Source organism: Balaenoptera musculus, chromosome 5, assembly GCF_009873245.2.
Source record: "Balaenoptera musculus isolate JJ_BM4_2016_0621 chromosome 5, mBalMus1.pri.v3, whole genome shotgun sequence".
Classification (NCBI taxonomy): domain Eukaryota; kingdom Metazoa; phylum Chordata; class Mammalia; order Artiodactyla; family Balaenopteridae; genus Balaenoptera; species Balaenoptera musculus.
This window is the reverse complement of record NC_045789.1, coordinates 103,933,514-103,953,087: the sequence shown is the minus strand read 5'-3', so window position 1 is coordinate 103,953,087 and position 19,574 is coordinate 103,933,514. Positions and strand designations below refer to the sequence as shown.

The window sequence follows — 19,574 nt, the reverse complement described above, 5'->3', positions numbered from 1 at the left end:
TCACATACCAAATGCTGCTGGTGAGTTGTGTGCAATAAGGATGGAGAACTGGCTGTGAACTGAGGCCTTGTAGAGGTCCTGGTGACCTTGTCAGGAGCTGTGTCATCTTGGAGAGGGGGATCACCAGGGAGGGGAAGGCTGGATATTGAAGGTGGGTATCGACTGGCAGTTGGTGTGGTGTGTGTGAGAGCAGGCGTTCACGGTAGCCAAGGAGCCCCCAGAGAGTCACCCCTAGGCTAGTGATACCCAGGATCTGGAGACCTCAGGGAGCCATAGCCAAGGGTCCCCAAGGGTCCCTGGCACTTGAGGGCTTCCTGAGTCATTTGCTACCTGGGTCCTGCCCCTCCCCCTCAAGTGGAAGCGTCTGTTGGGAAGGGGACCTCTGTCCCTCGGTGAGGTCAGGGACCTGGCACAGAGCCTGCCGTGTGGCAAAGGCTGGGTGAAAGAATGGATGGAAAGTTCCAGGGGCAGGGGTCGTATAGGCAGACGTGTGTGGGAGTTGGGTGCCCCGTGGCACCACTGTTTGCCCCAGAGACCTCACAAATGAATTCTAGTCTTTTCTGGTTAACAGACTTTAGTTTTCAGAACAGGTTTTGATTTTAGAAAAATTGTACACATGGTAAAGAAAATTCATATATATTCTCCCCAATACACAGTTTCCCTTACTATTAGTGTCTTACATTAGTAAGATATTTATTTATTTATTTATTTATTTATTTATTTATTTATTAGTAAGATATTTATTACAGTTAATGGTCTAACCTTGATATGCTATTGTAAAAGTCCATAGTTTATTCGGATTTCCTTAGCTTTTGTACCCAATGTCCATTTCTGTCCCAGGACCCCATCCAGGACACCACTTTACATGTAGCTGTCACTTTCCTTGTCTTGAGGACCTCAGCAGTTTAGAGGAGGACTGGGCAGGTATTTTGCAGGGTGCCCTCTGTTGGGATTCATCTTGGTGCATCTAGTAACATGATTTATCGCTGTTGGTGTTTATTTTTTTCATTTGTTTGTTTTCAGATTTCACTACAGTTTATAACAGTGAAAAAACACCCACATGGTCCTGAGGGCATATTCAATTTATGAGCATCTAAGGAAGACAGATTTAGATACATTAAACTGTTGTTTCTATGTTTATAATTATATGCAGCCACATAAAAAATAATGTACAGAACACCTTGTCCTACAAAACAGCTTTGGGGAATTTTCTCTGACTAGAAATTATCCCAGTTTGGGAACATTAGATTAGACATGAACATAAATTCAAGATATTATTAATTTATTTGAAAGAGTTGAACATTTAAGAAGGCTGTTTCTACCAGTGGAAACAAAGATGGAAAACTGTCAAATAATTGTGAGTTGCTTGGAATTCTTCCTGGCTTCCAGGAATTAAATTGGGAACAGACATCTGCCCACACAGTAAAAATGATCATATTAGTAAATGTTTCTTTCAATGAAACACACAATGACAAAAATGATTCTTTAGTGGATTCCCAGTCAAAGGGAAAGAAATATTAAATAAGTTGGAAACTATGCCACGGTCTTCAATTTCAGAAGTAGAGACTAGCAATTAAGAGGAAGTTTTCTGGGATGTTTCGCTGTCGGTGTTGACCTTGAACTCCCGGCTGGACCAGCGCTGGCCAGGTTGCTCCACTGTGAAATTACCCCCTCCCCCTGCACTGTACTTGTTAGAAGGAGGTCACTATGCACAGGCTGGATGTGTGCTCTTAGGAGATGTTTTTTTCCTGCCAGATGGCAGCACAGACTTATTCCATCCACATCAGTGTCTGGTCACTCAGTCTCTGTTCTCGTTATTGCTGTTGTTGCAATGACACATGGGCACACGCTCCTCTTACAAGAAATGAAACAATATAAGTGGCGCGGAAACAAGGGATCCCCCCCTCTACTGTGCACAGACTTGGTCCCCAAGTCCCAAAGTCTAAGTCTTCAGCATACTCCTTTCGTGGCTTTTAAAAATAATGTGTGGTTATGATATTGTATATTGTTAAACGTGTAATTATATATTAAATGTATAAATAATTAGTATTAAGTATATTGTTAAATATCTACATATATATAGATATACTTTCAAGTTATTAAATATGTAAGTAAATATGTAAATATATACTAGTAAACTAACTGTAATTTATATAAAAATAAAGATAATATAAATACGTAAATATAATTATTAAATATATAATAATGTCTTAAACATATTAAAATGCCATTTTTATTAAATGAAATCATATTATTCATAATTTTATGACCTAGGGATCTTACTTGATATATATTAGAGTTCCTTCTAGGTAATCACAGATCTGCTTTATTTATTTCTTTGTTTATATTTGTAATTGCGGCAAAAGACACATAACAAAATTTACCCTCTTAACAGTTCAGCGATGTTAAATACATTCACACTGTTGTGCTTCCATCTCCAGAACTCTTTTCATCTCGTGAAACTGAAACTCTGTCCCCATTAATCAACAACCCCCGCCCCATTCTTTTGTCCCCCAGCCCCTGGCAACCACCATTCTACTTTCTGTCTCTATGAATTTGACATACCTCCTATAAGTAGAATTGTATGCATGGACCACTTTTACTTATCCATCCATCAGTGGACACTGGGTTGCTTCCACCTTTTGGCTATTGTGAATAATGCTGCTGTGAACAGCACTGGGCTTGGCCCATTTCAAGGGCTGTAGCCAGGGCACTACAATAACAGTAATTATTATTATCATTATTTTATAGTGGTGGGGTCTGGGCCTTTCCAAGCCTCAGTATTTTACAAAGGTAGAGTGGAGGGGTTGGCTGGGCCCCATTTAGACAAGTTTTAATCACTGAACGAGGTGAAGCAAGCTGGGAGGAGGCTTTGAGGTCCACACATTTCGGAGGAGGAATCTGAGGCTCAGAGAGGCTGAGAGACTTGGCCAAGGACACACAGCGAGTAAATGGTCCAGTTCGATTCCAGTTCTCCGGACTCCCAGGCTAGTGTTTTATGTGCCACTCTGAAAACTTGCAGGATCTTGGGAATTCAGAGACTTGAGGCTCTCCCAACATCACAGGGTTCGTGAAAAGCAGAGATGGGATTTGAACCCAGGTCTGTCCAACTATATGAAATTTCCCCTACACTCTGCTGTCTCCCTAGACAGCTCCCAGAAATGCAGTTACATCATCCTGTACTCAAAAGCTGGTGGGATGATCGACTTAGAAAGATTTACATCAGATTTCTGGATAAAAGTGCAGCTCCTCTCCACGTGAGCCATTTACAAAAATGGCTTTCAACCACCCCTAGTATGTTCTTCGTTAATGTCTTTGTGCCTTTTGACTCTTTTTAGGACTTGCCCCATGGGATTTGGCCCAGTGTGGAAAGCTCTCACTTTCTGACTGCAGGTAAGTTTTTCTTTTGGTTGATTTTTTATTGATTTGACCACGAGAGAGAACCAGACCCTAAAGCCATAGCCCTCCTACTTCTGCCTCCCTTGCCCCCTGCTCACCAGTGTGCCTTACAGAGCAAGGCAATGTGTCACCTTCTACAGCAGCGGGTTGGAGCTTGGGTGCACAGCCCAGAATTCAGGGTGAGGTGGTCTGTCTTCATTCCCCCCGAAGGCATCTGATAAAGAAAATGCAGAATGTTTGTGTTAGCCAAGTGTATGAGTTTCTTTTCGCTGCTGTAACAAGTTATTACACATTTAGTGGTGAAAACAGCACAAAGGTATTCTCGTATGGTTCTGGAGGGCAGAAGTCCAAAATCAGTCTAACTGGTCTGAGTCACGGTGTCGGCAGGTCCTCACTCCCTCTGAGGCCCTAGGAAGAAGGCCTTTCCTTCTCCAGGATCTGGAGCTGTATCCCTTGCATTCTGCAGGTCATGGCCCCTTCCTCCAGCCTCCAGACCAGCAGAATAGCATCTTGCCTCAGCGGGCACATGGCCTTCTCTTCTGCCTCTCAGATCTCTCTCTACCTCCCTCTTTAAGGACACCTGGGATTACATTTATGGGCCCCTGGGTAATCCAGGTTACTTCCGCATCACAAGGCCCATAATTTAATCACATCTGCAGAGTCCCTGTTGCCATATAAGGTAACATATTCACAGGTTCCTGGGATTAGGACCTGGGTATCTTTGGGGACTGTCATTCAGCCTACCACACTGGGTGACAGAAATTCAACTGAAACTAACTTAAGCAAAGAGGAATTTGTTGGTCCCTATAACTGGACCTCGCAGGCCCTAGGCACTGCTGGATGGGGGAGTGGTGTTCTCAGGGCTCTGCCTTTGTCTTTCTCTCTCTTTTTTTTTTTTTTTTTTATTGGGGTATAGTTGCTTTACAATGTTGTGTTAGTTTCTGCTGTACAATGAAGTGAATCAGCTGTATGTATGCATATATCCCCTCCCTCTTGGACCTCCCTCCCACCTGCCACCCAGCCATCCCACCCATCTAGGTCACCACAGAGCACCGAGCTGAGCTCCCTGTGCATACAGCAGGTTCCCACTAGCTATCTGTTTCACACATGGTGGTGTATATATGTCAGGGCTCTGCCTTTCTCTTTCCGCCGCGGCCCCTGCTTTCCTCTGGTGAGTGTGATTTTCCGGAACATTCTTTCCACGTGGTGGGAAAGACAACCAATGGCAGCCCCGGACTTTCAGGAGTCTGACTGCTGCCACTTGCAGAAAGGAAGAGACTTCCCAGTAGCTCGGCAAAAGTTCAGGAAAGACCAGTGGGTGCAGCCTGGGTCCCATGCCAGTTCCTGACCCTGTCACTGGGGCTTGGGGGGAGAGTGTTCTGGGTTCCGTGCTTAATTCTGGCCTCCTGGGGACCAGGATGGGCTGGGATCCAGGTTTTTCTGTATAGACTAAGAATCTTACTGACTAGTGTGTGTATGTGTGGGTGGGGCTACCGTGAAGGGAGGGGTCCTGGGCAGGCAGAATAGTTTTTTTGTCCAGAATCTGCTAGGCACAGATTATGAATACACCTCTTTGTTCTATACCAGGGATAAACATATTTCATTTCCTGGGGGAGTCAGAAGTACTTTTTATATCTTTTATTACTCTCTGCAGTCTTTACATTTTACAAAATCCAGTGTTTTCATTTGAGTAAAATAGGTTGAGGTGATATCACAGTAATCAGAGACCTTTTAGCCACTGATTAAGCAGACTTGTCGGTCAAAGGGAGCACAGTGCACTAAGGACTGTGGTTGTAGTGAGAGCAGGGGGTGGAGGACTAAGGCCACTGGGAGGGCTTCAGGGAGGGCTTCCTGGAGGAGGTGCTGCTCAACTGAGTCCTGAGGAGTGGCAGTTAGCAGGACAAGGGGATGGAAGGAGAGGCTTCCAGGCCTGTGTCAGCCCAGAGGCGAGGGAGTGAGGGTGCATCCAAACACCTGCACAAATAGTACAGGTGACCCATGTGACAGTGGCACTAGTGGGGAGGCCGCTGGGCAATGATGCAGTGGGTGGTGATGGTCACTTCGGAGCTTGACTTCCTTCTATACTGTATGTGGACAATAGCAGTGGCTGCCTCATTCAGGTCTTCATCAGAGCCTGCGGCTGGGCCTTCTGAGGGCCTGGAGGAGCAGGGGGCACCTGCAGGATGCCTGCACCAGAGATAAAGCCCAGAGTGGCCTTAGGATTTTACATCCAGCAAGTCTCCCGGGAAAACATTTGTTCCTTAGCCCGAGGGGCTGGGCTGCGGTCCAGAGGTGGGTGTCCTGTCCCACTTGTGTGATTGACTCAAACAATCCCGACGGAGCAGCCAGCCTGGGAAAGCTCCTGCCTGTTTCCATGTGAGGGCTGTCAGTTCCCCGATGCTCACCTTTGTCCCCATTCCACATCGTGAACTGAATCAACCACAGGTAGTATTCTAGAAAAAAAGATGTTGATTTTATCTAGGATTCCAGTTCCACGTCCTTTTTTTTTTTTAATTTTAATTTTTCCTACATATATTTAGAAATTCTATTAAAAAAGTGTTCAAAAGCACTTCTAAAGATCTTGCTATCAGTACTCCGTGTAAGAAAGACTGAATAACAGGATTCATTCTCAGTCAATGTAAGTTTATATTTGGATAGAAGATAAATGTTGAAAAGGCACAACTCCACAATTCAGGTCACTTCAAAATATAAATTTATACAGTGGTCAGATGAGTTTCCCAAGGACACAGCTGGTGAGTAACAGAGCCAGGATTTGACCGCAGGGCTGTCTGATGCCAGGTGTGTAAGAATCACCTATGGCTCCTCCCTCGCCTAGTGGTTCTGACTCAGTAGGTCTGGGGCGGGGCCCAGGAATGTACATTTCAGCCTACAGCCCAGGTAAGGAGCACAGACTTAGAGAAACACTGTCCTTAAGCTCTGTGTCTCCCAATGAAAATGTCTCATCTTCTTGGCAAAGAGATGGTAAGTCATTCATTCATTTACTCACTTATTCACTTACACAGCAAAGATTTCCCAAGTGCCTTCACGTACCATGTGGTTTGCCTCTGGAGTTTAACCGCTGCCTTTCTGTATTATGTAATGCATGTGCATTGTTATTTTGCAGTAGAAGCACCATTTGGAATGAAATTCAATAAGAAAACTGAAGTCTTTAACCCACCCCCGACTTCTGCAGCCTCTAGTGGGCCTTGGATTCATTCCGTATTTGCTTTTATACCCTCGTGGCCCAAGAAGACCTTGTTTAAAAGAGAGTCTGCTGTAACACACCACTTGGTAAGTAACATGTTCAGTTCTTTAAAAGACATATCAGAAGTTGTAAAGAAGCCAATTTTGGACCATATGTGTAGAAAATGTCACAGGCTTTTGTTCCTCCAAAAAACCTATTCTTCCTCTTTCACTGAATATAGTTATCATTGGGAAGTAAATCCCTTTTTCTTTCCAAAGAGCTGCTTCTTCTGTACAGTATACAGTATTTAGATGAACAGGATGTGTGAATCTGAGCATTGGGCCCCCCTGCTGGTTCTAAAGCAGGGCAAGGGGTCCTGTTTTAACCAGACTGATTCACTTGCTCCTGTTATAAAAATGCTGCTACCGGTAATAGGGCTAGGTGTTTAACGAATATTTTCTATTTGCCAGGCATGAGGCTTAGCACTGTCTATGCATAATCTCACTGGAGCCTCATTACGAGTTTCTTAAACAGGTACTGTTTTCATTCCCATTTTACAGAGAGGAAATGAGGATTGGAGAGATTAAGAGGCTTGTTCAGGGTCCCACAGGCCAAAGTGGCAGAGCCAGGATTTGGAGCTCCGGCTCTTAACCACTGCCCCTGCCCCCGCTGTTCTTCAGATTCTGTGTAATGTGTTGGCTTCACATAGCGCTGACTTTCACCTAAGCTTTCATGACTTAAGATGCCTTGAGGACCACTGTGTTCAGCCAACAGGCTACCATGGTCACAAGCCCCTTCTTGGCCCCCGGCTACATGTTTGTATTAGTTTCCTAGACTGTGTAACAAATTTCCACCAACTTGGTGGCTTAAGACAATGACATTTATTCTCTCCCTGTTCTGGAGGTGGGAAGTCAAGGTGTCAGCAGAGCCGTGCTGTCACTGGGGGCTTGTAGGAGAAGATCCGTCCTTGTCTCTTCCAGCTTCTGATCGCTTTCCTTGGTTTGTGGCTGCCTCGCTCCAATCTCTATATTAGGATTCTCTGGAGAAACAAAACTGTTAGAAACAAAACAGGTGGGACACATGTGAGGGAGAGAGGTGGGGGGGATTTATTTTAAGGAATTGCGCGTGTGATTGTGGGGACTGGCAAGTCCACACTCTGCAGGGCAGGCTGGAGACCCAGGGAAGAAATGATGCTCAAGTTGGAAAGGTGTCTGCCACAGAATTCCCTTTTCCTTAGGGGAAACCTCAGTCTTTTCCATTAAGGCTTCACCTGATTGGGCAAGGCCCACCCACCTCATGAAAGGTCATCGGCTTTATTCAAAGTCCATTGACCTAAACATTACTCTCATCTAAAATACCTTCACAGTGACATCTGGACATGTTTGACTAAATATCTGGGTACCATGGCCCAGCCAGTTGACATGTAACATTTACTGTTACTCTGTTTCCACCTTCTTGTGGCCTCTTCTCTGTGGGTATGTATTCTCCTTTTCTGTCACTGATAAGGACACTTGTCATTGGATTTAGGGCCTAGCTAAATCCAATCCACCTAAATCCAGAATGAGCTCATCTTGAGAGCCTTGGCTTAATTACATCTTCAAAGACCCCTTTTCCAAATAGGGTGACATTCCCAGGTTCTGGCCTTTAGGACGTGGAGCCACATTCAGCCCACCATGTTGGTCATCGTCTTTCCAATCCTCTCCAGTGACAGGTGACTCAGCCCCTCTTTTGGCAGCACCTCCATCCTCCATCCCCACTGCTGTGTGTCTTTGCCCAACAAGCTATGTTTATTCAGTTGTCATTTGCAAGATGCTGTGTTGGGATCAGAAGAGTAGAAAGCCAGGTGTCTGCCGTCAAGGACGCACTGGGGGCCTGGCACGTCAGAGCATGAGGGTGGGGTCGTGGACAGAGACTCAACCAGAATCAGAGGCCTGGGCAGCTTATGCTGCTGCATGTGGTCAGCGTGTTCTCAGGAACATCACTTCCCCTTTCTGTGTCTTTGTTCGCTTCTGTACAATGAGAGGGTCACCCTCTGGAGAGGGGTGTGCGGTGTGGGAGGATCATAGGATACGGAGCACACAGCCTGGGGTGGAGTCCAAGCTTCCTGCCTATGCAGCCTTGGGCAAGTGCGTTAACCCTCATGAGGCTTAGTTTCCTCATCTGTAAAATGGGAGTAATAGAATTCATATGTGTACACTGATGGGCCTATGCCTGGCACTTGGGAAAGAATAGCCATTGTTATGATCGTTGGTATCACCGAGAGCTGCCGTGGTCTGTGATTGACAGTATGGCTCCACCCACTGCAGATGGAGGGGGGCAGGGCAGACAGCGGGGAGGCATGGCCTGGGGTCACAGGGCATATGGCAAGGGCGGAAATGAACAGGGACCAGTTGTGATTACGAGGGGCAGCGGGGCTGGCATCTGGTGGGCGAGCTCTGGCTTTCCACTGGTCTCCTTCCAGGGGAGCCATCGTGGGGCTGGAGGAGCCCAATCCTGGCTTGATTCTCTACCTGTTGATGATGCATCCCTCTCATGGGAGGTGCCCCAACATGCTGTGGTCCACGTTCACTCAGTCCCTGCCGTGTGGCTGGTGTACCCCACACAGGACGTGTGCGCAGCCCTTAAAGGATTTTTCCATAGCTCTGCTCACATGCCTCCTGCTGAAGTGTCAACCCTGGTTTGCTGAGTCCCTGTGACAATGGTGTCACTGACATGCACCCCAGACCAGGACACAGCCCCGTGTGATCCACGTCCACGTTCTTCTTCCCTCATAGGTTTTAAGTTCCAGTCCTGTAATACTCCTTTTAAAAAAATCTTCAGGATTGATGGGAGTTACTACACCAGCAGAAGTAACCCCTCTGCCTGGCCCTTTTAAAAGTTCACCTTGTACTTTTACTTGACAAATGTAGCATGAAATATTTTTCATTTTCTAATGATTTCTATATTTTATTGTAGTATGGAGACATTTCAAGAGACATTCAAGGAACTTCTGAGAATGGAGTAATTTTTCAGAAATGTGCAGTGGTGAGTATTCATAGGTAGTTTATACTTAAAGAGAAAATAATTGAAGTTGCCCAAATCATATATTAGTAGAGTTATGTATTTAAAGAACTGGCGAATCACGTGGTTATCTACCCATGTCTGGACACAGGTGATGATGCAACCCACAGGGATCTTATATTTTATGTGGCAGCACCAGGACTAAGATTTTTTGGTAACAATAAAATTATTGGCAGTGAAAATCCTCTGCGATCATTTAAAATGAGAAAGTGTATATTTTCTCTCAGATTTTAACATTGATATGATGCCCGACAGTTTAAAAATTCACTTAATGTCTTTTAGGTCTTTGACCCTTACTAATCTCATGAGATGGCTTTCACATGATCCTGCGTTGAGGGTCCCCAGGACCACCCTCAGGTTCAATGCTTCCCTAGAAGGACTCACAGAACTCAGAAAAGCGGTTCTACACACAGTTACAGTTTATAACAGCAAAATGATATAGATTACAGTCAGCAAAGCAAAAGGCACATAGGACAGAGTTCTGGGGAGACCAGGCCCAAGACAGCCAGTCTTCTCCTGGTGGAGTTGAAAGAACAGCGTTTAATTTGCCCAGCAATGATGTGTGGCATCAACCAGGGATGCTCACCCAAGCCATGGAATCCAGGATTTTTATTAAGGATCCATCACGTAGGCATGTGCACCCATGTCGCTGACCTCCGTTATTCAGGTCACCTGAACATAGCTTGGTCCAAGGCCCTCACCGTGAACCACATTGTTTGCAGAGACTACCTGGGGTGGCCCAAAGCCGTAGGATATAAAGACACTCTTATCAGGCAGGATATGCCAAGGACTTTAGAGGTTAGTCTCCCAGGAGCTGGTCCTCTCTTTGGGATGTGCGGGGTTTGGACAATCCAAGCCTGCTGAGCTGACCACGTACTGCACAGCCCTCATTTCAGCCCAGGCCCTCAGCTGTCTTGCTCCCCTTCCTGGATAAAATTGGTACTACCAGTTTCTCCTGTGTCCTTCTAGAGATGTTTCCTGCCACATGCACTCAGTTATGAGTGTGTGTGTGTGTGTGGTGCACATATGTACATACACATACCTTCCTTCTTCCTCTTTTTACGTTGGTGCCAGTATTCCATACACGGAGTTTTACAACTTGCTTTTTTCATTTACTACGTTCCAGAGCTCACTCTTCTTGGGACATGCATGGCTTCCCTCTCTTTCCTCAGCTCCTGTGTCTCTTTCAGCAGAGCTGGGGCGAAGGAAGGGCAGGAGTGGTGGGAGACAGGGTTCGAGAGAGGGAGCAGGGCAAGGTCGCAGAGGCCAGGTGGGGAGCCAAGCTGCTGATGGGCCACTGGCTTTGAAGAGCTGAGCTATTCATTTAACTTTTTTTTTTTTCTGGCCTCACCACATGGCTTGAGGGATCTCAGTTCCCCGACTAGGGATTGAACCTAGGCCACAGCAGTGAAAGCCTGGAATCTTAACCACTAGGCCACCAGGGAACTCCCTAGCCCTGAGCTATTCAAACACATGGGCAGGCAGAACCCTGAAGGGGGCGACTGGTCAGGAGACAGGAGACCAGCTTGGGGCAAACCTGGAGATCAGATGGCAGTCAGAGGCCCTGGACTGTCTGGGGCTGAATCTTCAAACTAATAGAGTAAGAAAGAGCCACTGTTTGCTTTTCTTGGTGACACCAGTTGACACAATCTCCCCAGCCTGACTGTGGTCCTGTGCGTGGATGTTTTTCTTCTAAGTTTCTCTGTGGGCATGATTTCACTGCATTTCAGGGTCCCGGTTTCTTTGAAATTATCTCTGAGCAACAGCTTGGCAAGCAGGAGTCAAAATTCTCCTGGGGCCTTTGAAATCAAACCTGATAAATTCTAGAACCTTTGTGAGACCCTAATCCCATCCCACGGGCACAGGTTGAGCTGGGGCCTCGTTTCGGGAAGTTGGGTTTGCCAGCAAGCCCATCCTCTCTGCCTCCTGCCCTAGGTGTCCGTGCAGAGCGAGTGGCCGACAGCCCACGTGCGACTGTTTGTGAACAACACCAGGACGCCCACGGCTGCCAACCTCTCTGACCTGCTCTTACTGGACAACATCACGGGCCTCACCGTTAGGGAGTCGGCTGGAAACCAGACCTCAAGAGGGTTCCAGGCTTTCAGGAAGAAGTTTCTGCAAGGTAATAGCCACGTGTATGAAGTCAGGGGTGGAAAATGATGAAAACACGTACAGATACTCACAGAGCACGGGATGTGCAGCAGGCATCTTCTTAGACACGTGACATGTGTTCGTGCAGTCGGTCCTCACAACGGACTGTACTGTCAGGGCATCAGAGGAGGAGACCACCGCTCAGTATCTGCACCCAGGAAGCTGGCTTGTCACTTAGGTTGAGAGAGGTGGGATTTGGGGAAAGAGTTTTTGCAATATATATATATGCAACATGTATTATGAAAACTTTCAAACATACACAGAGATTATAGTGAACCCCAATATATCCATCACCCAGATTACCAAAATGACCATCACTCAGTGAAATGAAGAGCTTGTTTTGGGGAGTGCTGGGCAGACATGGGCGTGGTCTGACATCAGCCCTGGAAGCATGCTCTTGACATGTTCAAGCGTGTTCAGGCATGTTCATGGGAGTAACTCCACTACTGACTGGCTCCCTTTCAAAGTATGACACTGTCACTGATTGGCTTCCAGAGGTGTGTTTCCTGAGGCGAGTTGTCATTGGTTAATTAAGGAGATTTAAAACCAATTCTGGATGCAGTTGTTCCTATGACTTTGGAACTGTCAGTTTTCCTAGGAAGGTGAGATTTCTTTTATTCTGAGTAGGTGCCCTGTCTTCAGATAAAGAGACTAAGGTGGTGAGGAACTTGCCCAAGGCCATAGGACTGGCACTCAAGGCTGAGATTCAAACTCAGAAAGTCTGGATCCCCCATCCACCCCGTACCCAGGAGGCTCTAGTGCCTCTCACACGCCTGGGACTCTTACTGACCTCTCCACTTCCATACACATGGCCCACGTTGCTCATCAATCCCAGCATTCTTTCTCTCTGAGTCTAGATGAAGCCTCAGAATCCTTCTTAACACCGTATTATTGACAGAAGCTACCAGTGGAGTTGGCCCACAAGTAGTGACCTCTTTGCTGGCTCTGGCTTAAGCAGTGTCATAAAAACTGTATGATACGTCCCAGCTAAGTGATCTTCAGTGCCTTTCTTCAATGATGTAAAAATAAATCCCCCCAATCCTTAAACTGGTGCTCAGAGAAAAGAACGTGGGGCTGTGAGCAGAGCACAGACTCGGTCTCAGACAGACCTAGCTTGACTCCTAACTTAGCCATTTTGGAGCTGCGTGGCCCCTGTAAATCACCGTCTCTGAACTCCAGATGTGGCATGTGTATAACAGCCTCGTAGAGCTGTTGCAGAGTCTAGACGAGGTGATGTGGCCTGGCGCTCTGCCTGCTCCAGTGTGGCTTGCCTCTCTGGTTTTGTTGCTCCAGTGGTATTTTGTAGTCCATGCTCCTGCGGAGCGAACTTGTCACTTTTCTCCCATGGCTCGGCATCAGCTCCTGCTCTTGTGTCTGTCTGGAGGGTCCTTCTCTCCTTCCCTGCATCTCATTCACCTGCGCCTCCTGCATTTCACCTGCTTGGAGCCTGGACCACCCAGGCACTTCATGCATGAACTCACTGACTTCCGCCCCAACACATGAGCTCTGCACACCCTTGAACCTCAGCCTCTGCTCCTGTGAACTGGGGGTGCTGGTGACACACTTCAGGGAGTCCTTCTAAGGAGAAGCTAGTTCATTCACGAAAAGCAACACAGCCTGGCCCGTGGGAAGTGCTCCCAAGTCCATGGCTATTTTGTTGTGATTATTTTTATTTTTTATTTTTGTGTTTGGTAAAAAACACATAAGATCTACCCTCTTAACAAGCTTTTAAGTATACAGTACAGTACTGTTAACTGTTGTACAGCAGATCTGTAGAACTTTTTCATCCTGCATGACTGAAACTCTATCCCCATTGACTAGCAACTCCATTGCCCCCGCCTCCCAGCCACGGGCAAATATGTTTATTCTTGTGACTGTATTATTATTGTATGTATGCCCTCGCCTTACCTCTGCCTACTAGATTCTACATGCCCTGAGAGTAATATCCAAATTGTGTTTGTCTGTAACTTACCGCAGTCTCAAGGGATATGACATTGGTTCTCAACTTAGTGGCATGAAACTTTTTTCCCGAAGAATAAGTATAGAACTACAGAATCAAATGACCCATCTGACCCCAGCTCATCGATGCTCTGACAATATCAATATCATTTTCATCATCATCATCATTTGCTGCTTTAAAAGAGCCACAGGTCCAAGAGGGATGGGTGGCTTCCTACTTATTAACTGGGTGACCCTAAACGAGTCACTTCATCTCTGTCAGTCTCAGTTTTCTCTTCTGTCCGCAACAGGAAATATCGTACTTTCCATCTGTCTCAGGACACCATTTGGGGATCAACTGGTTGACGTCCTGCAGACATTTTTTTTTTTTTATTTTTTTTTTATTTTTTTAATTTTTTTTTTTTTTTAACAGCATATTTTAATCAACAGAAGGTATTAATTGCGATGTTTTGTTTGTTTTTAATTAATTAATTAATTAATTTATGGCTGTGGTAGGTCTTCGTTTCTGTGCGAGGGCCTTCCCCAGCCGCGGCAAGTGGGGGCCCCTCTTCATCGCGGTGCGCGGGCCTCTCACTATCGCGGCCTCCCCCGTCGCGGAGCACAGGCTCCAGACGCGCAGGCTCCGCAATTGTGGCTCACGGGCCCAGCCGCTCCGCGGCACGTGGGATCCTCCCAGACCAGGGCTCGAACCCGTGTGCCCTGCATTGGCAGGCAGATTCTCAACCACTGCGCCACCAGGGAATCCCCTGCAGACATTTTGAGGGTGATAAAATCACTGCCAGGTCTGATTAGAATGATCTTCGCCAGTATTATCATTTTAATTAGCAATTTAATCTTTATCACCTTATCTTTATGATCTAACTTTTATCATTACACACAAATAAAGTTAAAATGTTGAGGATTTTTAAAACAAAAATCCTAGGGATTCCACAGGCTCAGTGCTAATTTCTCCTCTTTTCTTTACATCTTTTTGAGGTCTCAATACATTGAGAGATGAGGCACATTATAGCGTATTAGGGACAAAATATCACCCCTGATACAGGTACAGGCAGAGTCAGAGGACAAGTGTAGGTGAGATCAGGTGGGCTGGGTGACTGACCAGCAGAGTTGGACAGGCTTTGTCACCCACTGGGCATGTTGGAATGGCTCCCCCATCCTGACAAAAAAGCAAGCAGGAGTCTTGCTTTCTGCCAGTAGCCCACTCCCACGAGTAAGATAGGCTGACTGGCAATGCATACGCAAACTTTCCATCGGATGGCGTGCATTGCCCAGTGAGAAGGGGGCAGGGAGAGGCCAGCCCTGTTTCAGGTGGGGCACCCATGCTCAGGGACAGAAACCTCAAGCGTGGTGAGTGTGTGCTTCCCTTGCCGATCTCCATCGTTTTGTTCTCCAAACCCACTGGGCTTCTGGTTGATCTGAGGATTGCCAGGGGGGTGACTAGTGCCCTGGGGAAGGAGAACAGCTGTTGGTCGAGACTCAGGACAGCCCTGCTCACCCAAACCCCCATTCGTTGCCCCTGTGTGTGTCCTTCTGGAATTGCTGGTTGGTGGAAGAAATTATTTTTCCTGCCCCATGAAGGTTTTGGAAATGACTTGAGTGTTACATTATTGAAATAAACTCAAAGGATACTCCAGACCCAAGGCTGGAAATTCTCCCTAATTCTAATACCCATTCAGATCACATCCTGCTACGCTATTAAACAAAGTATGTCAGGGGTTTTGCAATATGATTCAAGGACGACCCTGAGTTCATTTGCATCAAGATCCTCCAATAATGACCTGCCAGCACCTCCCTTTTGCAAATTCTCCCGGAGAAATTAAAAGTTCAGGAATGAATCCCTGACAGATAGAAATCCAAATATATTCAAGTCCAAAAGGAATTAAAATCTGAGATCAAAATTTTTGCCCTTGTAAGTTTTGAAGTCCAAAGTCAAAATTCTTAAATTAAGGTTCCCCAGACCATCTTCCCACTGTTTTATTCTGTCCAGACTCCCCCGATGGTTGTTGCTGCTGGGAGGAGTTGGGGTTCCTTCAGCAGAAGAAAGGGTGCAGCTCCTTGACTCAGAAGCTGAAATTCATTGAACCCCAATTTTTTCATATGCTTCACTTTTAAAAATTTCCATAGAGGTAAGGGGACACAAGAGAGTATCATATAAACAAAATGTGGTCTATCCATACGGTGGGATATTGCTCAGCAATAGAAAGGAATGAAGTACTGGTACACACTGCGACATGTATGAACCTCAAAAAAAAGAGGTTTGCTCGGGGAAAGGAACCTGACACAAAGAACACAGCTTGTATGATTTCATTTCCATGAGATGTCCAAAAAGGCCAATTAGTCCCCAGAAAGTAGATCAGTGGTTGCCTAGGGCTGGGGGTGGCTATGGAGAGCAACTGCCATTGGGCGCCAGGTTACTTTTTAGGGTGATAGGGATGTTCTGAAATCAGACTGTGGTAATGGCTGTACAACTCTGTAAGTATACAAAATTCTCTGAATCTCATGCTTAGAACGGGTGAATTGGGTGATGCATAAATTTTATCTCAAAGCTGTTGTTTTTAAAAAAAGGAGTATCACAATCTCATTTCCACATCCACCCTATTCAGACAACCAGCCGCCAGTCTCAGCCTCTGGACAGACACGGCCATGTCCCCAGAGCAGCACTCAGCGTCCTCCCCAGGCCATGGCTGAGGCTTAGAGCATCCGTCAGAAAGAGCAAGGACAGAGATGTTGCTTTAGTTCACACGTGCCTTTGGTTTCTGCCAGGTGTCTGGAGCCCACCTGAGAACGTCGGCTCAGTGGGAGAACTCCGCCTTTAGTAGTTAAGGTGGGCACAGTCCATTTCCAACATCAGACGGAAGGGTCCCCAGGGCACGCCGGCTCTACCTCCAGAAGGTGGGGCTGAGACATCCCTGCCTCCTGCAAAACTGGAAACCTGCAGTGGTGGCCACCCTGTCACCCGCTTTCGTTTGGGGTCCCTCTTTTTGCACCCATGCCTCCGGTGCCTGCTTGTTCACCTGGGGGTGTGACTGAGTGTGGCCCCTCCCGATAGCAGAGCCGTCTTCTTCTAACCAGTCCTGGCTTCTGACTAAGGGGAGCTTTGAGTCAGAAACCCCGTCTCCTAGGGAGCGTCTCTGTTTGTGTAATTAAGCCATCGAAGGCCAGCCAGAGACCATGAGGTTGGAGGAGACCCTACGTGAGCCTGAGTGAGCTTCTCCACTGCCCCCTCCTGGGCCCGGTCTGGCACTGCTTCCCTGTGCTGCGTGCTGGGCTTTCAGAACCAGCTGGAGGTGTCAAAGCGGCAGCTAGTGTCGCCCAAAAGTCCTATAAAAACTCTGTCCCAGGGGCTCCCCTGGCGGCGCAGTGGTTGAGAGTCCGCCTGCCAGTGCAGGGGACACGGGTTCGAGCCCTGGTCTGGGAGGATCCCACATGCCGCGGAGCAACTGGGCCCGTGAGCCACAACTACTGAGCCTGCGCGTCTGGAGCCCGTGCTCCGCAACAGGAGAGGCCGCGACAGTGAGAGGCCCGCGCACCGCGATGAAGAGTGGCCCCCGCTTGCCGCAACTGGAGAAAGTCCTCGCACAGAAACGAAGACCCAACACAGCCGTAAATAAATAAAAATTAAAAAAAAAAAAAAAAAAAAGAGTGAGTGAAGGGAATAAAAATGACAGCAGGAAGGCAGTATGTGCTCTTTAGGAAAGGAAGGATCTGATGAAACTATGTTTTAAAAAAAAAAAAAAACAAACTCTGTCCCATCATTGTGTGGATGGGATCATTGGGAACAAATAGGTCCCCACCTGGATTCAGAACAAAACAAAAAGGTTCTGGATTTCCCAAGTGTATGACATCCTGAATTAGGAGGACTGGCCCGCCCAGCCCCAGGATGGGATGGAGCCCAGGTAAAGCTCCTTGTATGGGCGCTGACAGCCCTTCCAAGTGAAAAAAGAGGGGTTCCAAGAGCACACCTGCCCGGTTTCTTCTCCCTGATAAAAAGTATGTGAGGTCGAAGGGGCTCTTGCTGCCACTGTCAGCTGTGATGCCAGCCGCCAGTGGATGCTTGGCTGTGTCTGGGGTGTGGCAGGGGCCCCGTTCTTGACCCACATGTGCCTTCTCTCTGAGCAGTTGGAGACTCCTTCTCCGTCAGCTACACAGCCTCGCTCGAAGCCAGAGACGTTGGGAGTGGAGAGGTCCTGATGCTTCCTGCCCAGCTCTCCTTCCAGAGTTCATCACCGGTATTGTCTTTATTACTTTGATTTCTTTCTTGTCACTGTTGTTTTAGAAACCCTGGGCACAACATCTGTTAGTTCATTCTTTTCTTCGTTCCATCCTTCATTTGTTCAGTGACACCCAATTCTGGATAAATGCGCAGGCCCTGGAATCTCACACACTTTACCATGAATCAGGCTCCCTCGAAGCTCCTTGTGACCTTAATTATTTTAACCTCTGTGGACCTGATTATCAAGATATGTAAACGATAGATGTTAATTTCTCATCGCTGTGTCTTGGGCGTAGTAAGCACTCAACCAAATATCTCCCATTTGTATTGGTTGCTAGAGCTGCTGTGAAAAAGTACCACAGACCAGATGGCTGAAAAACAACAGAAATTTGTTTGTTCACAGTCCTGGAGGCTGGAAGTCCAGATCAAGGTGTGGGCAGGGTTGGTTCCTTTTGAGGCCTCTGCCCTTGGCTTGTAGATGGCTGTCTTCGCCCTGTGTCCTCACATGGTCGTGCCTCTCTGTGTGTCTGTGTCCTCTTCTTTTAAGGACACTTTTCAGGTGAGATTAGAGTTCAACTTGATGGTCTCATTTTACGTTAATCACGTCTGTAAAGGTTGTCTCCAAATACAGACACATTCTGAGATACTGGGGATTAGGGCTTCAACATATGGATTTTGGGGGGACGTGATTCAACCTGTAACCCCATTACTATTAGCACCTTCATTTTCCATTCACTTTTTTGTTAATCCACGTAGGCAGTGAATGTGGTTTGTTGCATGACCCGTGCTACATGCTGTGCACTCCTGGGAATACAGAGGAGGAGATCTGTGCTCCGCTCGAGGCCGGAGGTATTGGGAGTGGAGAGGTTCTGTTGCTTCCTGCCCAGCTCTCCTTCCAGAGTTCATCACCGGTATTGTCTTTGTTGTCAAGACAATATTGTCAAGATCTCCGGCCTCTAGATCAAGGAGCTCGTGCTCTAGTTACTCTGGTCATTTTATTCTGATTTCAGTCCCTGGAGAAAGTACCTTTTATAATAGACTTAGAAAATGAGGCTCCAAGGGTGACTGTCCCAGGTCACGTGGCAGAATCAATATCGGACCCCACAGCTGCCAGATCCTTCCATCCAAGGCTGAGGGGCCTGTGTGCAATGTTTCTGCTACAATAAGAAAAATAGTCCTGGATAAAATTAAATAAAATGAAAGATTCCCAAAAGGTAAAGACCAGATATGAGAAAACTGTATAAAACTGTCAGAAAAGACAAATGTCTCAGAATACAATTAAGTGCAAAGTCAAGAACAGAGGACAAAGAAGGATACAAAAATGGAGATAAAATGGCCCAGAAGAAATACCATCTGAATTTCAAAGGACAGGAAACCAAATATATTAAAGTCAAAATTTAAGATAAGGCAACAGTCAGAAACCAACAGTGAGAAACTCAGAAACCCAGTGAAATTGGAAGCCTCCACCTCATCATGTAGGGAGGGGACGTTAGGCCAGGGCAGCTTCACCTCCCAGCAGAGCCTGGGGAGGCTGGTGGGGCAGCAGGAGGCATGAGGTCCGGGGCCTCTCACTCCAGGGCGACCTCCTTGGCTGTCACCCCCGACGGG

At 46.8% G+C, this 19,574-nt stretch overlaps 1 protein-coding gene across 2 annotated transcripts in view; it reads left to right on the top strand.

Moving 5' to 3' along the window:
- The window catches only part of EVC2 (EvC ciliary complex subunit 2), a 143,864-nt gene that overhangs the window by 3,707 nt on the left and 120,583 nt on the right, over positions 1-19,574 (top strand). For both annotated transcript variants that reach the window (XM_036852531.1, XM_036852532.1), the window contains exons 2-6: positions 3,339-3,393; positions 6,524-6,690; positions 9,539-9,607; positions 11,579-11,765; positions 17,873-17,982. In XM_036852531.1, the coding sequence (XP_036708426.1) occupies positions 3,339-3,393; positions 6,524-6,690; positions 9,539-9,607; positions 11,579-11,765; positions 17,873-17,982 (588 nt within the window). The remainder of the gene's footprint in view (positions 1-3,338; positions 3,394-6,523; positions 6,691-9,538; positions 9,608-11,578; positions 11,766-17,872; positions 17,983-19,574) is intronic.